The sequence below is a fragment of the Carassius auratus genome, chromosome 19 (genome assembly GCF_003368295.1).
Source record: "Carassius auratus strain Wakin chromosome 19, ASM336829v1, whole genome shotgun sequence".
Lineage (NCBI taxonomy): Eukaryota > Metazoa > Chordata > Actinopteri > Cypriniformes > Cyprinidae > Carassius > Carassius auratus.
The window spans coordinates 11,739,724-11,766,882 of NC_039261.1; the positions used below are offsets into that span (position 1 = coordinate 11,739,724).

Sequence of the window (27,159 nt, forward strand, 5' to 3'; positions counted from 1 at the left end):
TTTTGTTGGATCAGTTAATCCTTCACTGTCACACTGAATACACTGCAGCTCAATGAGGACAGACAGATTCATTATTATGCTTTTATTATTTTATGGGTAGCTAACTACAGTGTAGTTTCCCAGTGTTAAAAAAACATACTCGAAACCCAGTCAAGAGTCCAGAATGGGAGACCAGCAAACACCCTTTAAAACCATCACTGGTTTAAGTCAAGATGCTTCTTTTTTTTTAACAGTGATGGCACAAATGCAATCTTTCTCATGTTAAAAACTACATTTAAAGTTTGTGCATCCTGTTGCGTTAACAAGAATTAGAGGTATACCCTTTCCTTTTATTGAATTTAAGATGGAAATTAGATTATTCGATTTAACTGATAGGAATTTAGATTGAATTTGATATGCCCTGTGTGATTTTTATGTAATGCTCATAATGAATCATTATTAAAACCATCATCATTGAAGAGGGATGGGCTTAAGGGTGGATGAAAAAAAGAAGAGAGTGAGGAAGAGGAGGAGGAGGAGGAGGGGGCCGGAGAAAGAGAGAGCGGGAGAGAAGGAGGGATATGAAAGGAGGGGAACAGACAGCCATTACCGAATCACGGTCTCCATACTGCTCCTCTGTCTACCGGGTCTGTGCAGAACGGACCGAGAGTCAGTGTTTCTGTGTCCGGCTGAGAGGCGTGTTTGTCGGGATCGAGCGCCAGCGCATCTCCGCCTCTGTCACGCTGCGTGCGGTAACGGACTCCGCCGTTATACGGTAAGAAGGTCCAAATGTCCGTCATTATTTTGTCCGTCAGCCTCAGGGTGTATGTGTCTGATAATCTTCGTTTTTTTATATATAATATGTGTGTCACCATGCTTCTAGTGCTTGTTACAATGATAACGTTTGAATACTAAACGCTTAACCATCATGTAAAATCACTATTTCCTGCAAGCATCCTCTTTTCCATTTAATAATCGGGCATCGGAAGTGCTTCTCTCTGCAGGGAGAGAGCCGAGGCGTTAATTTCTCACGTTAATTAATTACAAAAAAGGTAATGATTTATTCATCTCACGCCCGCATGAATGGGTCTTTATAGACAGACCGTTATTCAGTGTGTTTGGACAAAGAGGCTCTGCACACCTCTGTGGTCACTCTCCTCGGTTTCCGCCACATTACGATGTCTGATGTGTGAACGAATCGTTCTTTGGAATCGGATCCTTTAGTGGTTCTTTTGAGCCGATTCACAAATTCGTCAACGAATTGGACTGAATCCGCCCGAGCGGTTCTCGAATCAACAACACACTGACAATGTTTCGAGTTTAAACGTAAGGAAACATTGTTATTGTAAGTTTTGACAGTTGTATTAGAGTTTTTTTTTTTTTAGTAAATCCTATTTTTAGAAACAGTACACAAAACGTTACATTTAAACTATGGTGGTTATAGTATATTAACTTTAGCGTTTAAAATGTAGATCTTTTCTTTGCATACAACTGACTAGTTCGTGAGCTAAATGCAGAAACTCGAACAATAATTCCGTCATGACGTAAAACGCCGCTAAATTCGATTCATTTAAATGAACTGTTCGAAAGAACCGATCCGCGAAACGAGTCAGATTTTCCATCACTTTGCAGTAGTAGTGGTAAGTGCTGAAAGAAGGGGCGTTTCTAGGGAAATATTTATGATTCTATGCAAATATCTTTCCTTTCATAAATGGTGAATATTCATTCATATCTCCGAGAGACTAACAAAGGCTTGTGCTCAATGTGTTTACATAATCACAACCATTCAGTGGCTAAAATGGGAAAGTACAGAAGGTTGAGTGGGTAAAGGCTATTTCTAACATGATCCACAGATGGTTTCCTGCCCTGTGCTCCTGTAGAGATGCACATACACCATGTTTGCCTGCTGTGTATGTGTAATCATTCTGCTCATTTCAGTTTCAGACAGTCCGTTTAGATTATGGTGCAAGGTTTGGGGCACTAGCCCTTAACGGTTTTTGCTACATGCTAAGTCTAAATAATAAGATACATAACAAATATATATATATATAAAAAAAAATCACAATTACAAGATAGTTGCAACTACGGCATCAAAGCTGCAGAAAAGTGTTCAGAGGCTCTGATAATATTGCAACGTGGTACTTCATTTACATCACATTCAGGCATCGTCCATGAATGAGTTTGACATCTCGAGGTTCCTGACAGTTGGAGGCTTCAGGCACTGGCCACATTGGCCTGGTACGTAATCCATCCTTGATCTGATCAGATGGGGCTTATTGCAGCTACTGCCCTTTGGCAAACTTGCAAAACCTCAAAAATAGGACAAATAGTGTCTGTGATTGCAGCATGTCTCGTGTTTTTTTTTTTTTTTTAGACTCCAGCACTAATTAAATCCAATCAAACATTTTAGCCAGTAATCAAAAAATGCTTCTACCCTTGCAAGCAGGATTGTCTGTTTTAGCACTTTATATTTACTGTATCTGTCTTTTGCAGGCTGTCTTTTTCCCAGGTCAGATTTTTTGAAATAGATCAGTGGTTTTCAGCTGGTGGGTTTGTTTTGACCCACTGTCCACAGAAAAGACCTGTGGCTCAAAACAAAACTAGAAAGTAACATAATACAGCTAACCACAGAATTACAACAACCTAGACTACATTAAATATGGGTTCACAACAAAAGTAAGTTGGTGTTTACCACAATGTAATTTGTGTTATATTAATGCATTTTAGTGATTTATTTAATCCTCGTGTTGTGTTTCGGTCATACCTTTTTTTATTGTTTTTTTTTTTAATGTGATTTATCAGCCATTTATATATGTGCTTATAATTATGTTTATGTTTGTATTTCTTTTTAGAACTCAGTTTTGATTGAATATTGCCAAAATGATCATTCCTACAAAAGAAATGTAAAACCTCAAATTAGGTAAAGGATTCTCAGCACAAGGCAAGGTTTTAAAGGGATAGTTCATCCAAAATGAAAAATTCTGTCATCAACAGTTCACTCTAGACATTGACTTGTGGAACTTAGCTACCGTTTGGTTTCTCTTATGTTCAACAGAATAAAGTAACTCACACATGTATGGAACAACTTGTGGGCGAGTAAACATGACAGAATTTTCATTTTTGGGTGGATTGTTTTTGTTGGTTTGATGGGCCCTGAAGCAAAACCAATTTAGAGCCCCTAATCTATAAAGACACGAACTGCTCTAAACTTGCAGAATGCTTGACCATGTGATATTACGCCCAGATTAAATGTCATATTTTCCAGAAGAGCTAATACCTACATGCCCACAGTTCTCTGAATAATGCAAAGCCATTATTTATTGCTATGATAAGATCCCCTCCTCCATAACCATTCCCAGCAAGTGTCATTACTGAGTGAGTGTGTCTATAGTGATGTGTCAGAGTTACTCATAGCAGATGCTTCTATCTTCATGGGTGAAAGCGCATGAACACATCTTTGCACACATTGTATAAACACAGCAAGAGAACGAATGCCACAAGCCTCCGTTACACAAACTTATCATTTCTCTCAAAGGGAAATGGAGCAATGGTGCAATACTAAGGCTGTTCTGGGACACGCTTGGCAAACGTTGTGGGAAGCCAGACTCTTTGTGCAAATGCGGACCCAGTTGCACACAGACTTTAAATCAACACAACAGCACTCTGTCAGTGCACTGGGTGCATTCAGCTGTAGTGAACTTACTCAGTGTGGTGGTAGGAAAGAAATGAGAGATGAAATAATGTAAAAGAGAGCAGTAGTTTCCTTCATAGGCATAATGACATAGCAAGACTTTGAAAGCAGTATTGCCTCTATTTATATCTGTTGGCTGCCACTGAACCACCATGCTGTCAGGCAACAGCGGGATGGCACAGAGATCTAGCTTCAGCAACATGGTTTTGAGTGAACTTAGTCCTGCTTTCGAGAACCAGTAATGGACATATATGATTATATGCAGGGAATATACACTTTCTGATGTATAGAAATGGTTTCCAGGACAGACTTGTTCACATCAACATTACATTTAAGCATTTTACTGACACTTTTCCATCCAAAGCAACTCACACTTCATTAATACAACATACAAAGATACCTTTTGTCAAGTTATTTGTTATTTTGAAATCAAACTAATGACACTTAAGTTGCATGATAACAAGCTAGATGATATTATACAGATTATGTATAATGTTATGAACATACCTAAATGGCAAGAAAAACTAAAAGAATCACTGAAAGAAAGAAAAATGCATGAATACATAAATATAAATCAAGAAGTAATTTACTATTTTCTTTTTTATTATTTTTATATTTTTGAGGAAATAGAACTAGTAATATTTGGGGGGAAAAATATGCATCCATCAATCCATCCATTTATCTGGGTCACAGGAAAAAGATTCATTAAAAGTAAAAAATTAAAAATAAAAATACATGCATGCGTACATACGTATATCTATAGATATACATTTAGTGTATGGTAAAAAATTACAATTTATTTGAACTATTTTTAAGGAAATAGAGGATAGCTTTGATAAAAGTGTTTTTTGATTGTTGTGGTTAATGTCAAATTAATGAAAATGAATTTAAGAAAAATATTTATGGTTACACCCAAAGCGTTGCCTCGAGAGAAAAAAATAAATGTGTGAATCCCCTTCCCCCTCTACTTAATTCGTAGGCTATATACTATAGAAAACCCACTCATCACACGGCCTGGGACAACATTCCCGGCTGTCCCCTCGACAACGACCCTGGTCCCACCACATTTCAAGAAGTTATTAAATCAAAGCTTTTGTTGAAGATGGTATAAAAGCTTTTAAAAACCATATGACGCCAGCACAAATACAGAGAATTTTACACAATTTCTTTATAAAATAATTACATATTTTTACATAATTTTGGACACCCTTATTTGTCATTAATTAAGATCCTTTAATTAAGAATTTAAGTGAATAATAAAATAATAAAAATAATTGACATTTTAAAATACAGTTACAATTGTAAATATATATATATATATATATATATATATATATATATATATATATATATATATATATATATATATATATATATATATATATATATATATATATATATATATATATATATATATATATACACACAAACACACAAACACGTATATAATGTCTATCAATACATAAAATATATGAATATTTTAAATATATATAAATACCATTCCAGAGTAGCCATAGCTCTTCTAGCAAGCCTTTCATGAATGACGTGAGTAGATTGGAGAACACAGAGGCACATCCCCAGACAGCTTTCACTGAGTTCACTTGTATTGATGAGTTCAGCTGCTGTGGAGTAATGTGACGGACAGGAACCTACTCTAGCCCCCTTGGGCCCCATTCCTTCCAGCTGATCACAGAGGAATGCTCATCAGAGAGGTACTGCCCAGCCAAATGCAATGTCCTATACTGATCAGGAACAGGTCTCTCTTCAAAGAGAGTTCGATCCTCCTGCCACTTTTCCTTCTCGTCATCATTGTTGAAGTGATTCAGCGCTGCTCACCTGGTCTCCAGAAGCATCTGTCTTTGTCTCGTTTACTTTCATTTTATTGCAGAGTGTTCAAATGAAATGTTCTCACAAATCCAGCCTTATTTTCCACTCATGTATTCTGGTGTATGGTAGTAGAGCGTCGCCCTATGGGTGATGAATTATACATCTCGCACACTTACACGCTTCTGTTGCCGTCCTGACCTTATTTCTGTTTCCCTTTTTACCCTGCCGCCCCTCGTATACCTCCTCCCAGCCCTCTGGTGAGATGTCTTCCTCAGACGAGGAGAGCCTGAGCGAACGTTCGTGTATGAGCGAGCGTTCATTCCGCAGCGAGAGGTCTGGGGGCTCTCTCTCGCCCTGCGCCCACAGCACAGCCGGGCCTAAAGGGGACACTCTGCCATGGAACCTATCCAAACACGAGAGACGCAAGCGCAAGAGCCAGGACTCAGTGCTGGACCCCGCAGAGAGGGCAGTCGTGCGAGTCGCAGGTAAGAGATTCGACTATGATACTGAAAAGTGTGTTCAGAAAGTGTTCTTTAGGATATCATTGACAAACCCTTACGTCGTTCCAAAACTGACCCTCTTTCTTCTAAAGAACACAAAAGGAATGTTTCAACTCTTATAGGACCACGTTGACTTGCATTATATGGGCAGAAAACACTGATACTTTTTTTTTTAAATGACCCCTTTGAGCAAAATAATGAAATCACTTTAAATCAAATCTAAACTTGCCGAGCAAGTGGCCTTTGTTTTGTGTGTCCCGAGGCCGTGATTTGATTTAAAGCAGTCTGGAAGTTGACTGAAGTTGGAAAGGAGGACATGCAGTGCTTTCTAGATAGATACTGTCTAAACATTAGTGTTCTGGGATTCGGCATTGATACATACAGCTGCATGTGGATCAGGTTCTGTGAAATAAACTGTGATTGGGCTCGTGTGGGAGAAGAGAGGCCAAACGTTGGGAGCCAAACTCTTTTTAGACACGCTGGCTGTTGGTCTGGCTTTTCCTGCTGATTTCATTACTCCTGACAGACTGTGTCTGTGTTGCTGAACTGAACAGTTGTTGAATACAGAGAGAAAACTGGTTAAAGGGAAAGAGGTTTAGTTACTTTTTTGTGACTTGGTGTATATGCGATTAAAAGTGGGAGAATACACTAGTCACTGTTTAAAAAACGGATACAAGTATATCCAAGGCACATCTGGAATGCTTTGCAGACTGTCACGCTATGGCCTCAACAGAGTTTTCCTGCCAATCCTAACCTCACATTTTTTACGACCATGTGTCGAGCTTGTGTCCCTCTAGATTTGCCTTCTGTCAGACATGATCTGTGTTTGTTCCAGCAACGTTTGGCCTTTTTTGTTTTTGGTCTGGAAACCTTGTTTGTTGTAATAGGGGAATGCGGGATGAAACTGTAGAAGCTTTATGATTTTTTGCAAAGTCGTAAAGCCAAAATACTGCGACTTGACAGCAATAACCATTTTTGAAGTCTATATTAGAGTCAACGATATGTCGCACAATTAATTTCTATTTTTGTCTGGATTTATTAATTTATTAATTTATTAATTAATTTATTAATAAATACAGGTACATTAAAAATAGCGCTGTCAATAGATTACAAAAAAATTAACTGATTAATCACACATTTTTATTGCAATTAATCTCACCTAACATTAAAGTTTTTAAATAAACTTTTATATAACTGCAATAATTTCATGTGCAATCTTCAAATTAATGCAGAAACAACATAAAGACTGTATATTTGTAATATTTGTTTAATGCCATTATTTTCATGAATGAAGGTGAGTATCATTGATACAAATACTACTAATGTCTCTAGGAATGTTTTCCCCCGAAATGTAACCATCGACTATAGCCATTCAATATTACAGTGTAATTGAAAGCTATTCATTTTAACATTTTTTAGACTTAAAAAAATAACAACTTTTAATTTAAGTGAACAATCTTCATGTAAAAACCCATTAACCCATCGAAGCCATTAAAGAGGAAATATACAGAAATTGAATAAAGTTATCAAATACAAAATTCTAAATTAAGTATATGTGAATCCTTAAAGCTACAAAAGTTATTGATTTCCTTTTTTTTAAACTGCTGCTGCTGAACATGTATTAAATACTAAATGCACTGTTAAACCGGAAGAATTAATCACCTGCATTAACACGCTCATTTTGACAGCACTAATTAAGGTACATGCACACAATTACTTGAATACACCTCTTCTGTGATGAACATGCATTCATTTTTATATTTCAAATAAAATATGCAAAATTTGAAATGATATGAATCAGGGTAATATAGCTGTCCTGATATTATAACAAATAAAAAGCCTCATTAAAAGGATGAAATCCTTGAAAACCGAATTTTATTGAGTAGTTAAGGAATCCTTATTATTATTATTTATTATTTCTTAGGGAGAAAAAATATTAAAAAAAAAAAAAATTCTACAAAAAATCATTCTTTTAAAATCTGATAATTTGAACTTTTTCAAATGATACAATAAAGGAGTATGACATGTCAAAACTGACTCGGACCTGTGTCCATTAAAACTGCTCCTTTTCCAGGCAGCTGAAAGCGTGACTCAGCCTGAATCCCACAATTCCCTGGTTGCCTGGGTTACCTGTCTGCTTCTCCAGTCCCCCTTAGTTTCCATGGTTATGAAATAGGAGGGAAAGGGAATTAAAAAGCCCGAAAAACAAGTAGTGATATAGTAAGCAAGATCATTTGAATTTCAATTTGAGTTTCAGAAAAGAAAGAGTAGTTTTGTGAAGCTCAAATCATGTAAAAGAAATGATTGTAAGAATAAAGAGAAAATAAAAAGAAGGTGATGACAATGGATGAGAGAAGAGAGAAGCGGCAAAACAAAAAGGAGAAGGCAAGTGATGGCGTTTAAAGGGACGAGGTAAGAGAGACAATGAGCATGGAGGGAATAACTGGAAGCAAGGCAAGTGTGTGTGTCTGATTTACTGCACTTCAGTCTTGGAATGCCATGCTGCAAAACAGTTATGACAGTTGCCTAGAAAACATAGCGAGTTTCCAAGCACATGCACACAGATCTCCGCTCTGACCACCTTTCATTTGATGTGTGCGTGCAGGTGAAGCCGTTCGAACCCGAGCTGCAGTCCAAAGGCAATAAATTGGCTAAATGAGTCTGGGTGGCCGTTTACTGTTGTGAGCGGGGTCTGAATCAGTACACACCACAGAAAGAGGATGAAGCCATCATTTCACACTGTTTAAATGAGTCATGACAGGGAGCGGCACAATGGAAAAACACTTTCAAAGATCTTCCCATCAAGGTTTATTGTTGTTGCCCACCTACAGAGTAAGACAAGAAACAAAATGTGTGCTGTTTTCCATTGGAAAGAAATTGTTTGTTCGTAGAGAATTAATGATATTTCACAATACATATTTTTGCCCCTCGTGTCATGTACAGGGCTCCGTAGAGACAATTTTTTATATTCATAATACCTTTGCCTTCATTTACTGCTCACTTACTGTAAATCTTTAAAAACAAAAAAATTTTATAACACTGAAACATAATCAAATCTCAAAATGAGCATTTTTTTCATTCTGTAAGTTGTAATATTGTGCTGCTAAAAATGTATTGTAGCATTTAACATGATTGAAAGAATAGTTCACCCCAAAATGAACATTTGCTGATAATTTACTCACTCTCAGGCCATCCAAGATGTAGATGTTTGTTTAAAATGAAAGGAATTGATGGACTTCAGTCCATCAATTAATGTCTTGTGTAGTGAGAAGCTGTGGGTTTGTATGAAACAAATCTATCAACTATTCCTTCACTTCCAAAATATGAATCCATAATCCATAATTAAAATCCACAGACATTGTTTAGAACTGTTTTGGACTGCTTTTGCTTGTAAACGGTGCTTAATCTGTGCTCAATCTTTTTCTCCTGATTTAAACTAGATTACTTTTTCACTTGAGAAAGCAATATTGATAGAGGACTAGAGGATTTAAAAGCAAAGATGGATTTTATTCTTGCAAACACACAGCTTTTCACTTCACAAAACATTAACTGGAGTCATGTTGTGGACTATTGTGGTTTTTGATCAGCTGTTTGAACTCTCATCCTGACGGCACCCATTCACTGCAGAGAATCCATTGGTGAGCAAGTGACACATAATGCTAAATTTCTCCAGATCTGTTCTGGTGATGAAACCAAATCATCTTTATCTTAGATGGCCTAAAGGGACCGAGGCCTGAATTTTCAACAAATTTTCATTTTTGGGAGACCTGTTCCTTTTAAGTTGTAGATTCTAATGTTTCATTTCGACTTCATTCAGACAAAACAGTATTTTAATAATGGCCTTGTATTGGTTATGACTCATGAGCCAAAACATGACAATAATAATTGTTGATTAATAATCTGTACTGGTCAAAATTTTATTGGTCCACCCCAATGTGAAAGTATAGGAGTCCCAAAGATAATATGGCATGTTTTTGAAAATGGTCGGAGCTTTAATGCACCACTTCAATCCCAGAACTAAACTCCATTACTTCTGCATATTTCATATTACTCCTGCATATTTTATAAGGGTATCTGTTTGGCAGAGACACATTTATGTGGTTCAGTGTAAACAGAATGTGCATACCTAGTCAAATTGCAGTCCGATCGATCAAGCACTTGAAGTGACTAATATTAAAGAGACCCTTAAGAGCTTTTAAATGTAGACTAACTGTGAATGCTATAATGTTATCCTCTTATTCTGAGCTGGATGAGAAGAGGGTTTTATTTATATATAAATCAGTAAAATGAGCCACTGTCACTGAAGTCAATTGCCAGAAACATAATCCATAATAATCGTGAGCCTAAAAAATATTGTGCTTTTAAAAATGAGTTTTATGATAATTCCACCTGCAAGAAATGAATGACATTATAGTTATTTTATTAGAGCCAGAATACTTAGGCAATCTTGCTTTATTTAATTATGATGCCCTCTTTTCCCGGAGATGTGTTATGTGTCTCAGTGGTGTGTGTTTAGGGACTCATTGGGCCAAAAGTAATATCCGCTGTCAGGCTAGCAGTTGTTAGATGTTCTGTGGGTTATGTGTGCCTTCTAGGTCTCACACACTACTTCGTTTTTTTAGTGCAAGTGTGTGTATCTTTGCTGTATTAGCCTGTGGTATAGGATATAGAGGAATATGGTCGGATCTAGTTTTGGAAAGTCTGGTCTTCTTATGAAACTGATATGTTAGGAGTTTGGAGGGGTTGTATGTATTTTTTTCCTCACTACTAGTGCGTTAATGTGGGAAAAAGCCTATCCACTGATTTTTGAACACTGGGACAAAAAGAGGCTACAAATTTGAGAAAAAAAGTCAGTATATAAAGGAAGTATTCTGGGTTGATCTGTTCAGCATGCTCTGAGATACTGACCTATTTTTGGATGTCCAGCTACTTCCATTTTCTAATAAAATATTATTTTCATTGCCTACCACGCAATATATTTGTGTTAATAATATAATGTGGTTCAGCACTGCCAAATCCACAAATGATGTGGTTATAATAAAATAAAAGTATCTAGCATTCCCTTCAAATGAATTAATTATGACTAATCAGTTCCATCTATCACCACAAGCAAATCTAATGGCATAGGCAAATAATCATACATATTATATTCAGTAGACATGTTATTTTACCAGTGTACTATGATCTACATATATTTATGTTACTAATAGGAACATTTCTCAAATCCCACATGATTTATTTACAATTTGTGTGACAGAGTTGATATGGCTGTGACAGAAAATATGACTTAAAACAGAGCCTGTGGGCGTTTTTACATAACAGTAAGAATATAAAAGCTGCCTTTAATTTTTCCTGGTTTTATAAAGGTTTCCATACATTTCTGACAATGTTGATAAAAATGAATCTGTATCAAGCAGGTGGTTGTAGTGGTAGTAAGAGATGCGCCTCTTTGCTTTAACCAGTCGGGGGCGACAAAACCCAAGAATCAGACTCAATAACATCAGCCATCGTCACCGTGAACTTCCTGCGCTGGATCTGCCTGGCGTGGCTGTGGAAGGAAGGGAGGGATGGAGGAGAAGAGCGCAGGCACTGCGGGAAGAATAGAAGAAACCTGAACCCCATTCGCACTGGGGGAAAGCGAGGGAGGAGTGAGACACACGCCGTGCGATTATTATAGAAGCGGCCATACCATTGATCAGCACGGATGGAAAACACATAATATAGCGGGTACCGGCAAACCAACAGCGCATTGACAAAGGAATATAAGAAGCACTGTCCGGATACCGTTTCACCGAGGCCTCATATCTGCTTTCGGTAGGAGCCGAACGGACCGCCCACCGCACAGAGACACACACAGACTCGAGAAGCGCACACATATAAACCCAATCACCGGCTCGCACGCGCTACAATGGACTTTAAATTCGATAACCGTCTGGATTCTGATCTACACCAATGAAAGATGGGTTTATATGGCAGTACATCTAGATTTAAACCGTTTCAGATGTTTAACCGTCATATATGATGCGAGATATTTACTCTAAACATAGATGTTTACGTATTGTTATTTATCTTATCTTTTTATGACGGCACGTTTATAGGAACCGCCGGTCCTAAGTAGCTTTATAACACTCGCTTTATTTATTTAATCGCGTTTACGATCACCAAATATAATATAATACGCTTTAGAAACACAGTGAAGCGTCAATAAGTGCTTATCCACTGTGAATATTTAACGCAAACAGACTTGACAGCTGTTGTCGGAGGACCGAGATCCACCGTCCTGGATTACTCTATCGGCGGGCCGCTGTAAGTCGGCCAGCGGGACTGAGAGACGCTATGGCCGGCTACATCCCGGGCTTACTGCCGACGAATCACTCCCAGGAGAAGGAGTTCGCACAGGCGTATGAGGATGTGCTGGAGAGATATAAAGGTAAAAGACTCACTAAAGCTCCAGTTTTTTTTTGTTGTTTACTTTGGGAAAAGTCTGTATGCGGTTGCTGTAGCTGATATTTTGTGCCTGCTTTACTTTTGCCATTTGTTGTCAATTGTCCAAGGACAGTGAAGATGGTAGGTCTCTTTTCCCACGGGTTTGTGACAGGACAGAGGACATCAAGTGCCTCCGTGCAATGTTAGATACAGGGAATGTTGTTAATTAGCAAATTTTCAAAGTGAAAAAAAGAGGTGTTTTTTAAGAGGCCACACTAAATGGTGAATTAGTGAACAAATAATAATAATAATTTATACCACAAGCCTATCCAGTATTCCATTGCTTCCAGTTCTGGTTCAGATTTCCACCGTTGTCGGAGCTTGTCCAGAATCCTTCAGTGTGTCTAGTTGTGATGAGTTTGTCCAGTTTTCCACTAGTGCAGGGTTCCCAAACGTTTTGTTTTTGTCAGCCTGAAACCTTAGATGAAAAGGGAAGTACCCCCTGAGATTTTGTGTTAATGTTTCAATAAATTAACAATACATTCAGATGTTAATTTAATTTAATTTTTTATATCAGTTAATGAACCCACAACAAATATAATAATAATAGTAATAATAGTAATAATAATAATAATAATAAGTATTATTGTTCTTGTTAGGCATATCATATTATTAAATGGAACCCTAATTAAAAGTGAAATTTCAATTTTACAGTAAAATACAAAATAAATATATGACAAAATATATTTTTTTAATTGTATTTAGATTTCTATATATTATAATGACATATAAATCATAAATGTATATTATTTTAAATAACATTGATCAGGTGCTCATTATGTTCCCACAGCTCATGCAGAGATTGATTTCACTGTATTTACTGTGGACCAAGCAGCTGTGTGACTCTGAAAACACTTGTGCGTAAATGATCCCAGTAACATGCAGCGCAACATACAACATGCTTATTTAATTAAACCACAGTGTTTGATTTGATCAACTGAAATATCAGTTTATTTAGTTTAGTTAAGCTGCTTCATTTATGTTTGCAATAGTTTATTAGCTTTTCCTTAACTCTCAAACCTCCTTTAGAGAAATCTTTCCCTAGTGTGTTAGCTTGTCCACTGCTGTCTGTGGATGTCCAGTTGTTGGGAATCAGTGAAGGATTGTCCTCAGATGGACAGCAGTGAACCCCAGAGGGCCTCAGACGGCTCTTGTGTACTTCTGATGACAGTGTTCCTGTGAAATATGAATACCTCAAATCTAATTGAGCATGATGCGAATACAAGGGAGAGCGAGTGATGTCAGTTGATTCGAAGAGCATCTGTGATGCAGCCCTGATGAAAAGAGGCCTTTTAATTATTGATTATTGTAATGAAATGCGATTCTGTCGGGCCATTGGGACAGGGGCCTAAGATAACACTGGGAGCTTGTTTTGTAGACCGTGATCTTAATGGATCCTCTGTTTATTAACTGTTTCGTCAATCTAACACTTTTGAAACAACAAGGCTAATATGAGCATGAATGCTGCCCTCCACAGAGAGCATGGTAAATCAGGCTTAATTAATTGTATGCATTACACCTACATTAGCCAACAGAAAGTTTCAAAGTGGTTGCTAAGGGAGTTGTTTTATTTTGATGAATGAAGGACTAAGGGCAGCAAGATCTGAACTTATGCAACCCTCGACTTCCTTCTTGTAATCTGTTTATGCCTCTCATTTATTCTTATTCTTTATGTATTGACGCAGACAGCCTAGCTCTTTTCTTCCCAGGCTAGCTTTGTCAAAGGTCAATTGATTTAACTTTATACGCCCCACTGACTCTCAATTGGACGTATGTCTACGTATCTTTTGTGACATGTACTTTGTTTAATGCTGAGTAATGTTTGAATGTGCAATTATTTATTTTTTGATTCATTAAACACAAACACACTATCAGTAAAAAGTTTGGACATACTTGAATAATTCATGGTCTTTTGATTCTAAAAGCTTAAAATTAAATTACTAGGTTCGTTGCTAAAACATTCAATTTTTTAAATGTTTAAATAGGTTTGCTGGACTGCATGTTCCAGAATCTTACGATTAAATCCTTGAAATAGTTCGATAAATATAGATTGCGATTAAATTTAATTGCTACAATATTTATTTATTTATTTATTTATTGGTTAGTTGATAAACTTGGCTGCATAGTAAAAGAGAAGGACACTGGAACTTTAATACTGTTTAAAATACTTTTTAATGCAGAACTGTTGAGATATTACGTTTTTGATTCACTAATCGCTACATTATTTTAATATATGGAATGTGTCAAATATTACACATGGGTGTCAATATCTTGCAGACTTCCCCTGCTGTATACAAATGTATATATTCCTTATTATTTTTTAAGGCTTTCAGTTGTGTCACTTGTGGCAGTTTGGCGAAGAATAGGAGAGGAAATGTGAGAAATGTGGATTTGGTGGCTTGTGAAGGTGTCACTTGAAGCTGTAATCTGAGTTGGACACATGAAACTGGATTAAATAATTCATGTACATGAGTGCATGTCTGTTTATAAGAGGGTGGTGGTTATTTGGACCATATTTGTATTTTGTTTTGAGCTTAAGTTGTTTTTCCGTATGCATTCAGTTAACTGAAGCTCAGAGACAATTGCAGGATATGGAAAACCGACTACTGTCCAGAATGAGAATGAGACAGAACCTAGGGTCAGAAGAAAACAGACTCGTTCAGGGTATACAAACCACAGCAGCTTGCAAACAGCAGACAGGGAAACAGCCCTGGTACCGGTGGTCTGCTGTCGCTCCATAAGATAGATACAGTTGATATCCTGTATTTTGTACACAAGTCGAATTCTTAATGAAATGCATTGGAAATGTGCTCCTTTATTTTTTTATGTAGATGCTTGTAACTGAAGGTTTTATTCTGTATCCACTGCAATGCAGTTTTTTAATTTGGCTTTGTCTCATGATTTCTCTTCCCCCATAATATTTCCCTCGCTCAGTTTTACTGGCCTTTGGCCCGTTCACCCTGTAGTCCCTGATCCCAGTGACCCTCAAACAGAAAAAAATCAGTTTCCTCTTGTGAGCCAGAGGAAGTGGCCGTTTGGAGGGAAGCCTCTTCCTGCTGTCTCGTCAGTTTCTTTGTTTGTGCTGTAAATACCCCAAAGATATTCCTGCTGCTTTTGTCTTTAATCCAGTTAGAACGCTTGTCATGTCACTTTCATATTAAGTCTTTTATTTTGAAAGCTGTAGTTGTGCTTTCAAATCCCTAACTTTGGTATTTATGTTGCAATGAAGTGAAAGTAGACACAGATCAATTTTGTCCATATTATGACGGATGTCTGAGTGAAACAGATTATTGAAAAAGAAAAATGTAGAGGACTAGGTTGTATCCATCAGTTTTGACTGGATGGAGGAAGATCTGAATGTCTACTTGCCATCAATTGGTTAATTGTAAGAAAGAGGGCGGGTTTAAGTGGATGAAATTACTGAACAAAATCCACCATACGTCACCAGAAAAATGTCTGTCGGTTCAATTAAGATTAGGACATTTTGTTCTCAAATGATTGTTTCACCAGTTAAACTACTAAAATGAAATTAGCTTTCTATTTAAAAACTTCCTATTTTCAGACGGAAAGTCCCAAAACCATTCCAGTGTTTGTTTATAGAACCTTCAAAGTTTTGCTAGTTTGGAGGGGAAGTGTGAGCTTGAGGCAGTGCACAGAGGCAGACAAATGATCAAGGATGGATCGGTACAACTGTATTTTTCCACATGGCCTAGTTTCCCCTGAATCCTTGACATTCTTCCTCTCACGGTAGACTGCGGTGACCATGAGTACATTCAGCCTTGGCCTCTGTCCTCCTCCCTTTCTCTCTTATTCTCTCTCTCTCTCTCTCTTTTCCTCTATACTGCAACGCTGCAGGATTTCCCTCCTTGTACTTCCTGTTTGGCCACATTCTGCACCGGCACCTGACTGTGTCAGTGGGGAAGAAGCCGTCAGAGGGCTGATCCTCTTTGGTTCAGGATGTTGGGTTTCATGGCGGAGGCGTCCTGTCAATGCTAATTAGACATCTTTCCTACGTAGCAGATCTGACATATTAGTGTCTAAAGTCTGGAATACATTACATGACTTTTAAGATCTGAAAACATTTTATAAAACTAGGCATCAAACGACTTTGTAAATAATGACAAAGGAAAACTGTACATCATACAGTACACGAGCGAGGATCATACAATACCAGATTTTAAAGTCATTCCAATCAGAACAAACTCAGAAACGTGCGCCATATTGCCAGTAGACAAATGATGACACATGAAAGCAATATGTGCTCTAAAATTGTCTGAAAATATGTTTGATATCCTCCGACTGGATGGGATGAAAGTCTGGAGCTACAAAATCGGTGTCTGTGACCATCATGCACTATGTGATTTTTCTTTGTAACCTGTCAGCTGAAATCTGCAGACTGGCTCTGACTTTCGGCATATAGCATCAACTTCTCCAGACTGTAAATCGGCAGGAAATAGGGTGAAAAACTGCGTAGTGGATTCCAGTGTTAACATTGCATTCATTACAAGTAATGGTCTGAAAACGTCATGCTCATTCAAAAGCTATTCTTGATATGTTTGTAATGGAATACATTTGTGCTGCTTGCTGCAGCATGGAGCCAAAATAACATTTGGCTACAGTGTTGTCCATTAATGGCAAAATATTGCATGTTCAGTTATACAAGTCCCTTCCATTCATTGGATATATGGATATTTGGATCCAAATGGACTATGCGAACAGTATTAAAGTTATCATTAAAAATATTAACATATTGACATTAACTAATGGGATGCTTTTAAAAAGAAAATGGGAAAAAAAGCTTTAACTATGCAGAGGGAGAGATTTACCTCTAACAATGAATTTTATATATATATATGTGTGTGTGTGTGTGTGTTTAAATATTTTTTTGTGAATAATCAATTAGGTTTCATTCATTCTCTGTTTTTTTTTACACAACATTAAATGCAAGGTGTTTTCAATGTTACTTTGAAAAATTATTTAAAGAACTAATTAATTTATCCACTGAGCCACAGATTACTGTAGCTGGCGTGAAATTCATGAAAATTGATTCACAGAAATGATGTATGCAGAACATCTCCAATCATTTTGCTTGTATTAACCCTGCACTTTTCTTACAATCGACTGCTAGCTCTGCCTCCATCCAATCAATAACTAATGTACAGAACCTAGCTCTACATTCTCTTCTCCTTCCATAATTAACACATTGACTCTGTGTTTCATTCCAACTTTAAACACTCACATCATGTTGACAGATGCTTGATTTGAAAGTAACTTCTGTGAGAACTACTTCGTACATCTTTACACTGTTAACAGTGGACAATGGACCTGTGTTTGAATGCAAAATTGACTGCACCTTAAGCCTCCTATATACTGAGCATGACTCAGTTTTCTAATTTTGTGCTAGTCTGGTCCTGTATTTAAACTCTTTGTCCTCTTGGTGCATGAGCAAGCTGACTGCCCCACTCTGCAGTAGTCGGCCTATGAAGAGCTGTTGTGTAATGAATCCTCAGCTGACTTTAAAGGATACCTTTAACTCCTTCAGTGACTTACTTTTGCACTTAAGTCTCACAAACCTATTGCTGAGCTGTGTTTGACATGGTTCCCCCTTACAAAATGTCTCTAGCCCTTCTTACACAGACGTCCTGCTGGGGGGAGGCAGTGCTGGTGGGCACTGGGTGCTGAGCTTTCAAGACAATCACTGATGATTCTCAGAGTGGCAGGGTGTTCAGATTTGAGACTGTAGCCGCTGTGCTCTAGTACCAGGCTCTGTTAGACACACACACACACGCACACACACTCATTGCTGTGTTATACCTCAGGGGTTGCTGCCAAAAAGAAAAACTGTGAGGAAAATGAGCAGGAGCTGAAGAGCTGTTTTTGAGTTGAGGGTGCAGTTGAAGATGGCCAGATCTGCGATCGTGAATTAATCATGAAGGTTGTGTTAAAAGCATGAGGCCACGTTGGCTTGGAGAGAAATTGATTTATAATAGATTGACAGAGAAACCCTGCTCATGTTCCCCTTTTATACATTACAAAAAGCAGATGACTTCTCAACATTACACACTGTGAAATCATCCTACCTGGAATATTTCCTGCTTCGCTGCTTTTCTACAAATGCAGCACTTTTATTTTTGTGATGATTTATGTCTTTTAATACTTTCAAGCACCATTTGAAGGATTTTCTGTATTCCAACTCCTCTTTTTCTTGTATTGTCTGGTCAGATTAGCTCAGTAAAATATTAAGGGCTGATTACAGTAGATTTTAAGCATGCAGTATTACCTCAGAACTCTGTTATACGGTCAATTGGAAGTGATTCTGTTTTGAATGAACAATGAATTATAAATTCAGAAAATTTAAAGAGCCACAAAGGTAGGAACTCAAAAATTACCTGTATTACAGTGTATGATGTAGCTGTCCATCAGTGTAAACAATGTCCAAAGTAATTAAACCAAAAAGTACACGATTTATAAAGTTATTGGCTTCTAAAGTAAGGAGTCGACTCTGAATCGCTGAAACGAGTCGTTATAGATTTCAAATCTTTTGCCCATCTCTATGTACGTCACTAGGACACTTTGCATAATAATCTCCGCCTACCGTCAGTATGTCGCGCTAGCACCCTCTGGAGTCGATTAAAGCGGATACGCGTTATGAGTCATTTTCCCCTGATAACCCCGAGAAGAACTTAAATTACACTTTCAGTTTTAATCGTACAGATAGAGCAATACATCAATCGAATCTGTAAAGGGTCTATTTCTTTGGATACAGACATAACTTTGTGCACTAATAAAATAAAGATAACAAACAAGGTGTGTTGTCAGCAGCCTTTGTCTGCGCTGATCTTCATTTACAAACACGTCATTAAAATGAAGTGTAACTCAGTGAATACTCAACGAAGAGACATGAGAGAGATATCTATAGAAAGCTTGACATGTCTTCTTTAAAACTAAACAAGTGCTGCCGAACGCGCTGAACGCGCTATTCAGATTCAAACTGAAGCGCGCGGCTTGAATACGCCCAGACAGAAGAAAAAGCAGCGAGACTGTTCTTCAAGTTTTTTATTTTACTGTTTGCTTCGCGATGAGAGGAATAAGACATAATTCACCCCAAAAAGATGCTAACGCATTGTTTACCATGAAGTTGTGTGCGGAACAACCAATCAAAACTGACTATGTCAGTTGACCAATCAGAACACAGTATGCTATAGAAAGATGCTGAATCTTTTGAACAGCTTCGCGCGAACCGTTTGGGGATCTCTGAGAATTGAGGTAATTTTAAAATGATATTTTGACAAAATGACAATGTTTTTTAACCTTGGATGGATTTAAACCTGTTGTACAGGACTTATAAACAGTGATAGGAAGCTTAGAATTTTCTTCTTACTGGCTCTTTAATTATGCAATCTTCTGTAAACCTTGCAGCCTTTTTAGTCTAATTAAATTATTTTTTCTATGGGTGAGTCTTTTCACTATTTTGATTTGCAGGGCCAAGTTCACTAAAACTTTGCAATGTACAAAAATATTAATAAATTAGTTTCTCCAATCTCCTGAGTTCATAATAATGTGAAAGGAAGTGAATTTAACACAATCTAGTGTGACTCTCCAGACGTAAGCTATAAAACTGAGATTACATGACATTTCCTTATCCTCTTCAGGTGGTGGGAAGCACCTGTGTGTGTGTAACAAGGACATTCACTTCACTCATCCTCCCCTGCTCTTGAAAAGAGTGTGTGCATGTGTGTGCTTTTGTAGGAAACCCTGTACAGAATATTTCCAGTTCTTTTAACTCCATCCGCTGTTTTAACAATTTCTGCTGTCCCTTTTGGAAGAGTGAATGTGTACTGGTGCCGATTATTAATTTAAGTTTAATAATGTTTGATAAATTAAGTTCAGTAATACAGTTAAGGGCTTGAGGTACGGTCTCAAATTTTATTCAGAAGTAATGTACTGATGAAATTGATCAATAGTGACAGTAAAGACATTTATAATCTTACAAAATAATTTTATTTTGTCCGTGTTCTTTTAAACTTTCCATTTATCAAAACAAAAAAGCAGTTTGAGTACCTGAAGTTTTAAAATATATTAAAATACAAATGGTTATTTTAAATTGTAGTAATATTTCACACTATCTACTGTATTCTTAATCAAATACATGCAGCCTTGGTGAGTATTACAGACTTCTCTAAAACTTATGAATGATGATGTGCAATGAATCCCCGTGTGCAAATATTTCATCAGATCAAGGTAACCTGATGACAAGTATTTTTGTTTTTTTATCCTATATTATTTACATTTTGTTAAGGACGGTTAATAATGGTGAGGTTAAAATGCTGGCTCTAATGCTAATAGGGTAGCTTGGAAGTATCGTGCTTTATTGAAATACCTTGGAGCACCATGGAACATGTAATATGGTAATCATTCAACTCTTGTGAAGAATTATGATTTATAGCATAGCCAGGCTCTTCACAACCAGATGAATGTTTTTGATGTTCTGAAAGCAGTTAGGCGCATGACTCTCAGCTGAGAGTTGCAGTGGGAATGTTGCCCGCTGATTGTGGTGGCATCTGATTCTTTAGCCACACCAATGAATGCTGGGACTGTCTCGCAACAGGGTGTGGATCTTAGAGAGCTTTATACCCCAATTAGATTACAAATAGTTTCCACACAGGTGAGTATTTTAAGCTTTAACATTACCTTATTAGTTCCAAATGGAATGCTAAAGAGGAAATGCTGAATGTGGTTAATAGAGGATGGTAAAGTTTCTTATAATTAAGACTTCCATTAAATTTTGCATAGATAGGTTTGTCACATAAAAGCCAATGTATATAATTCTTTAAAGTTCTTACCTCTCTGTTAATGATTAGTTTACTTACATATTCATGATTAACTTTTCATTATACTGTTACACAGAACTGTCTTGTAATACTGTAAATGAACAGTTGATGATCCAGAGAGAGAATGAGAGGGCATTTGCCTGAAAGCTGAGAGATTTGCCATTCAAATCAGTCCTGTTTGCTAATCTCTCTTGCCGGATATGTGCCTTACAGTCAGACCTCCTGCAGGGGCAGCACTAATCTCACTTATCCACCTACTGCACGTAATTATTGCCATATTAGAAATAAGACCAGCATCTCTACTCGCCTGCACAGTGGGCCGACCCACACTCTATTGCTCTGTCTGTGCTTGAAGTTTTTGATTGAATGCCCTGGTAAAGAGCTCCACTCTTAGTGCCTTTTTGTGTCTTTTTTTTTTTGTTTTTTAAGGATTTCTGTCTTTCCTTGTACAGATAAGGGCTTCCACACAAGGTCTATAGAGTCTGCTGACAGTGAAGCAACACATTCAGTCAGACCTGTGAATTTGGAATGTGAAGTTAACAAAACTGGACAAGAATGTCTGGGTCATATTTAAGGCATTATTTTTGCAATTTTGTTTCACCATTAAGATTAGGGGTGCTCCGATCACGATCGGCCGATCGTTAATGCGCATCTCGTCAGTAAAGCCGGTTCTCTAATCAGCGGTTAATTCCATCAGGTGCGTGATTTCTCATAGAGCAGCTGTTACTACACAGAGCCGTTGTTAACTGAGAAGATGCACCATAAAACGCTGAAAATGAAGTGGATTTGCGCATCTTTTCTATTAACCACAGCTCTGTGTAGTAACAGCTGCTCTATGTGAAATCACGCACCTGATGGAATTAACCGCTGATTAGAGAACCGGCTTTACTGACGAGATGCGCATAACGATCGCCCGATCGTGATCGGAGCACCCCTAATTAAGATACCTAAAGGCGGCATACACGGTGCGATTTTTCGCTGTTGTAGGAGTTTCAATCGTGTGGAAATCGTGTATGCTCGTATGGTCGCGACTCATATCATGTCCGAGGAATTGTGAGCCGAGCAGAGTGCCTTACGAGCACTTCTGACCTCCAGATCATTTTTAAACCTGTCTAAAAAGTTTGTGAGCTATCGGTTTGAATTTATGACGTGTGCGGTTGAACGAGCTGATTTGTTGATCTATCTGAAGTTGACAAATCACAGACCTCATATAGTGCTGTCTTCTTTTCTGTGTGAGGGGCACTTACCATAGACACTGAAGGGATATGATTCTTCTTTGTAAGAGCTGGGAACCAAGAGTCTCCAGTTTTGTCTTCTCATCCTTACACTTTTTCAGTGACTCTGAATAGTAGGTCATTAGTTACCGGGAGTTGTAATCTGTTTTGACGAGAGCTGTGTTAACAAGATTTACCCCTAACTGACGTGGCTAAAATTATCAGTTTACGAGACACGGACGTCTGTGAAAGGCGGCAAAATCATTTTTGCCATTGAAGCCCTTTTCAGTCAGTGTTTATCTCCTTAATTTTGGTTTTTGGCTTCTTTCGGGTTTTGGACAATATTATTTATTGTTCCATTTCAATGAAGAATAATGGAATTTGGCTGCAGTGTTCTAAAATCTTTGCATTTTTTTGTTTATTATATTAGATGTTCCTTACCTCCCTAGCCTGTCCTTAAAAGTGCTTTTATAAAAATAAGAGGTGGCAGATGGAACAGACGTTTGGTGACGTGAATGGAATAATACATTCGCATATGTCTGCAAAGTATCCAGCTGTTCACTTTCAGATGTGTTTCTCAAATATGCTGTCTTTGAACAAAGGTGAATTTGGAAGAATATCCACAAATTTCAGGTCACTGTAAACCTGTTCCATGCAAGATACCATTAGCCTTTAAAATGCAAACATAAAAAAAAAAAAAACAATGACTGTTGTAACAGTCCGTAAATCAGACCTTTCTGTAACGCTAACGCTAATAGCTTAAATGAAAATAATGAATTGTGTAGCGTAGTATTTTTTTGTACACAGTGCCGCGTACTGTCAATCACTCCTGTACGCGTGCATCACTGTCCTCGCAGCTGCAGAAACTTGCGCTCTCTTTATCAAACTTTAAAACAAAAAAGGGGACAAAAAGGTCATATTTTCTTTGTACCTATAGATTAATTAGATAAATGAATATCTAAATTCGTGCCTAGCCACATACAGTATTTTTTTTTAGAACTTAGAAAAAAGATGCTGCAGCCAATGAGCAGCCGGCGGGGGCTGGTTGCAGGATGACTCAACCTCCGCAGACAGTTCTTAATGTTTATCAGACAATAACTACTCAAGATTTTGCTTAAGTATAATTTTCGGGACAATTAGGGACAGATTCGGGATTCGGGACAACAGTTTAGATTTCGGGCTGTCCCGAATTTTAGGGACGTCTGGTCACCCTATTCAGGTTAAACAGCTATCATGCTCACTTTGTCGTTTGGGGTCTTTTTTGGTAATGTGTTTTGCACATCTGGCCCTGTCAATAGAGAGGAAAGGGGTCAGTCAGCCCTTCTGGTGAAGGATGACCCACTCCATCTGTCTCCGGTCAGGTGGGTGTTTATGGTAATTCCATAAACTTGTTTGGGGGGGGGGGTATTGGGGGGTATTGGGGGAGTTGTGCCTGAAGCATGAATCCTTATAAGGGAAAACAACTAACGATTCCTAACACCATGTCTACACCGGATGCGAGCGGCGCGGCACCACAAAATACTATAGAGATTCATTATATACAGATCAGTCAATAGAATTCATTTTAATCAGTGATGTTGTCTACACTGGATGCGGTGTGTCATGACAACACAAATCCCTGACAGTAAACTGCTGCTGCATTATTTATGACGTGCTGACACAAATTTCAAATGAGTTTCAACAGTGCCTATATTGTGTCCAGGTGTGGTGCCATGCCACAAGACAACTTTTGCATCCAGTGTAGACACGGTGTAAGGAGAGATGACTGAGGATGATAGCAAATGATTTTAATATACTCGGTACCTCTGAAAAACATATAATCTTGTAATATGTGTGGTAAGTACTGCATGCTCCATAGTATAAACAAATTTTGTGCGATCGCGAATCATGAAAGTGATAGTGTAACTAAAAAGCGATCATGCATTCTAAAAGGTGGGGTTGGGGGGGCGGCATCACGATGTTGCGCTGGCATCGTGATGTCTATCAGCCATCGCCATTGGACAATGGCATTGTCTGTCGGCCTAAAACTACTAAGAGTATTTTTCTAGTTACTATTATGACTTAGTGTGAAAAGTTTGTCAGTAATGGAAACTCTCAATAACCTTTCAGTTTCAATCTACACATCATTTACTGTCTTTTTTGCTGAATGTAATAATGAAGTGACAGGAGGTAGCAAGAGAGATTTATAAAGAAAGTTAACTAGAAATAATTTTGACTGAAATATATCCAGTGGAAGGCTGAAAGTAAGATGCCACTCGGTCACTTTTCCTGTAGCATGTGTGTGCCTGTGACACACTTGTTTTTGAGTGGGCTGTTAATGAAATGTGATGTGCTTGAGAGGGATGTAAATGGAGGTGTCTGTCTAAAAACAGCTCTGCACACTGTATATTTGTCCTCCAGCTGAAGGAGTAGGAGTGGAGGAGTGGTCAGGGTGACATAGCAACACACAGCTAGAAGCAGAAGTGGGACCAGAGCTGCATTCCTTAAATAACAGCAAGTTTTGGGAGGTGACGGGAAGGAGGAAGTCACTACATAGTCCTGTTTCTGCTTGGGCCAGTATAAAAATACCGACTAGGATTACTTATCTTGACTGTGTTTAGCAAACTGGCTGTCTAGATAGCGTTTTTTGGCATGTTTCAAGTCAGCTAAGATCACAAAGCCTCGCGTTTAGCTGACACAAAACATGCCTCCAATGCCAAAACATGCTGTCTAGGTAGGTAGCTCACTAAGTTTTAAACCCAGTCCTTTCACTACTACCTGGCCTCATTTTGGAAACTTTTAATTAAAAAATTTTTCTACCCTTACTGCTTTTCTTTTTCTACACACACTTCTTATTGATTGGTTTATGCGATGACTTATGTTTCATATTCTTCTTGTAAGCAACAGCCATGTCAAGAGCTAGTCTTAGGTCTACCCAGAAACAGATCTTTTGTAAGCACCCCAGACCCTGCTGATGAAATTACTTCCATCCTGATGAAGCTGTTTTATGGAGCCAATCCAATCCAGTGTCTCTCCATCACTCTGTCCCACTTTCGACCCTCAACCTTTCGTACTGCTCTATCAGAGACAGTTCTGTTCTGCTCCATTGCCCCTGCTAATAAACACGCCTCGAATGGATCTCAAGTTTAGCAGTCTGCATGGAGTCTATGGACCGAAATGGATGGTAATTCTTTATGATGTAATGGGTTGAAACCAAATATATTCTGCTTCTTAAAAATATCAATTTCTCTCTTTTTTTTTTTTGTGGGATTATGTCCAGGGTCAGAAACTTTGGGGATGTCTAATATTAGCGATTCTAATATACATGATATATGTCTGGCCTGGACCTTTCTTTTCAACAGGTTCCTGCAATATTTTATCAAGTTTCAGTGTTATTGTTCAGTATTTATATATAGATTTTTGAGGCTCTTCCAAATGACACATAAAGCTGTATTTGTTTATGTATTACTAATTGAACAGATACAGTAAAAATTATAATGTTGTGAAACATTAGATTTTGAAATAACCGTTTTCTATTTGAATTTTCAGCAGCAATTTTGCCAGTGTATATCATCAGAGAAACCATTGTAATTTACTGATTTGTAGTGCTTTCACACTTAGTTTGCTTGCCTGGTCCGAACCAGAGTTTGTTTGCTTCCCCCCTTCCCCCTGCCCCGTGCTGGATTTTGTTCATATTATTTTATTGGGTCCGAACCACAGCTTGTTTGTGTCATCAAGCCATCAGCTGTTTACCCAATTGCTTAGTAATGACAGCGCAGGAATGGCACAAGGCGGCAAAATGCAGTTGCTCTCTTCATTTTTATATATTTATGTTTTTGAACCATTGGTTTTGTTTCCAAAGCTTCAGTACATAACTCCATTTAACTGGCGTGACCACTGTGTTGTTCAACTCATAAGATCTGCCTTTTCTGTTGCCTTTGAGAAACATCAAATGGCAAACGAAATGAAAACGAAACTAAATCGCACTACATTTCAGCTGCACAGCGCGGACCTTTTTATCAGCTCGGACTGCGATGCAAAGAAACTTGTCCAAGCTCAGAACAGCTTTAGGGGCCAAAGTTGATTTTGCGATACAGATGCAACAGTGCTGTTAGATGCAGTGAGAATCATTCAAATTCTGCACAGAAATCTCTGTTATAAACAGTGCTGACATACGTCAGGAAACCTGAAGCAGTAACGCTAACAGTAACCATGGTGGTGTGGTAGAAATAGTCAAATGCATTATATAATTAATTTCAGGGTTTGTACAACCTTTTGAGAGAGAAATTCAAGCTCTTTTCAATGACTTTCAAGCACAAGCACAATGATAACCAGTAGACAGCAGCAGAGGAGCACTTATTGGCTTATTAGTGATTCATTTCTACTTTTTCTCTATATTTTGAACCACCATCTGTAGAACTTTCTGGCGCTGGTGCCACTGCTCTCAAATATTAGTCTGGAGCCCTGCCCTACCTTTAATAGTGGTTCACTTCTGCAATTTGGTACGATTGTGTTCACATCAGCAGCAAACTGTAGAGTTCACATGAACTGTACTCCAGACCACCCTTTTTAAGCGGACTCGGATACGGTTCGCAGGTGCGCACCCGAGTTCGGAAGACAGTGTTTACATCATCCAAACGAAACGAGCTCTG

At 37.9% G+C, this 27,159-nt stretch overlaps 1 protein-coding gene across 9 annotated transcripts in view; it reads left to right on the forward strand.

Moving 5' to 3' along the window:
- Positions 1–552: 552 nt before the first annotated feature.
- Positions 553–27,159, forward strand: part of LOC113119418 (microtubule-actin cross-linking factor 1-like) — a 167,392-nt gene continuing 140,785 nt past the window's right edge. For 5 of the 9 annotated variants that reach the window (XM_026288908.1, XM_026288910.1, XM_026288906.1 and 2 more), the window contains exons 1-2: positions 554–754; positions 5,748–5,982. In XM_026288908.1, the coding sequence (XP_026144693.1) occupies positions 5,760–5,982 (223 nt within the window). In that variant the 5' untranslated portion in view covers positions 554–754; positions 5,748–5,759. Of the gene's footprint in view, positions 755–5,747; positions 5,983–11,540; positions 12,428–27,159 lie in introns of those variants that run through there. The other 4 variants (XM_026288897.1, XM_026288898.1, XM_026288900.1 and 1 more) reach the window with 2 other exon arrangements.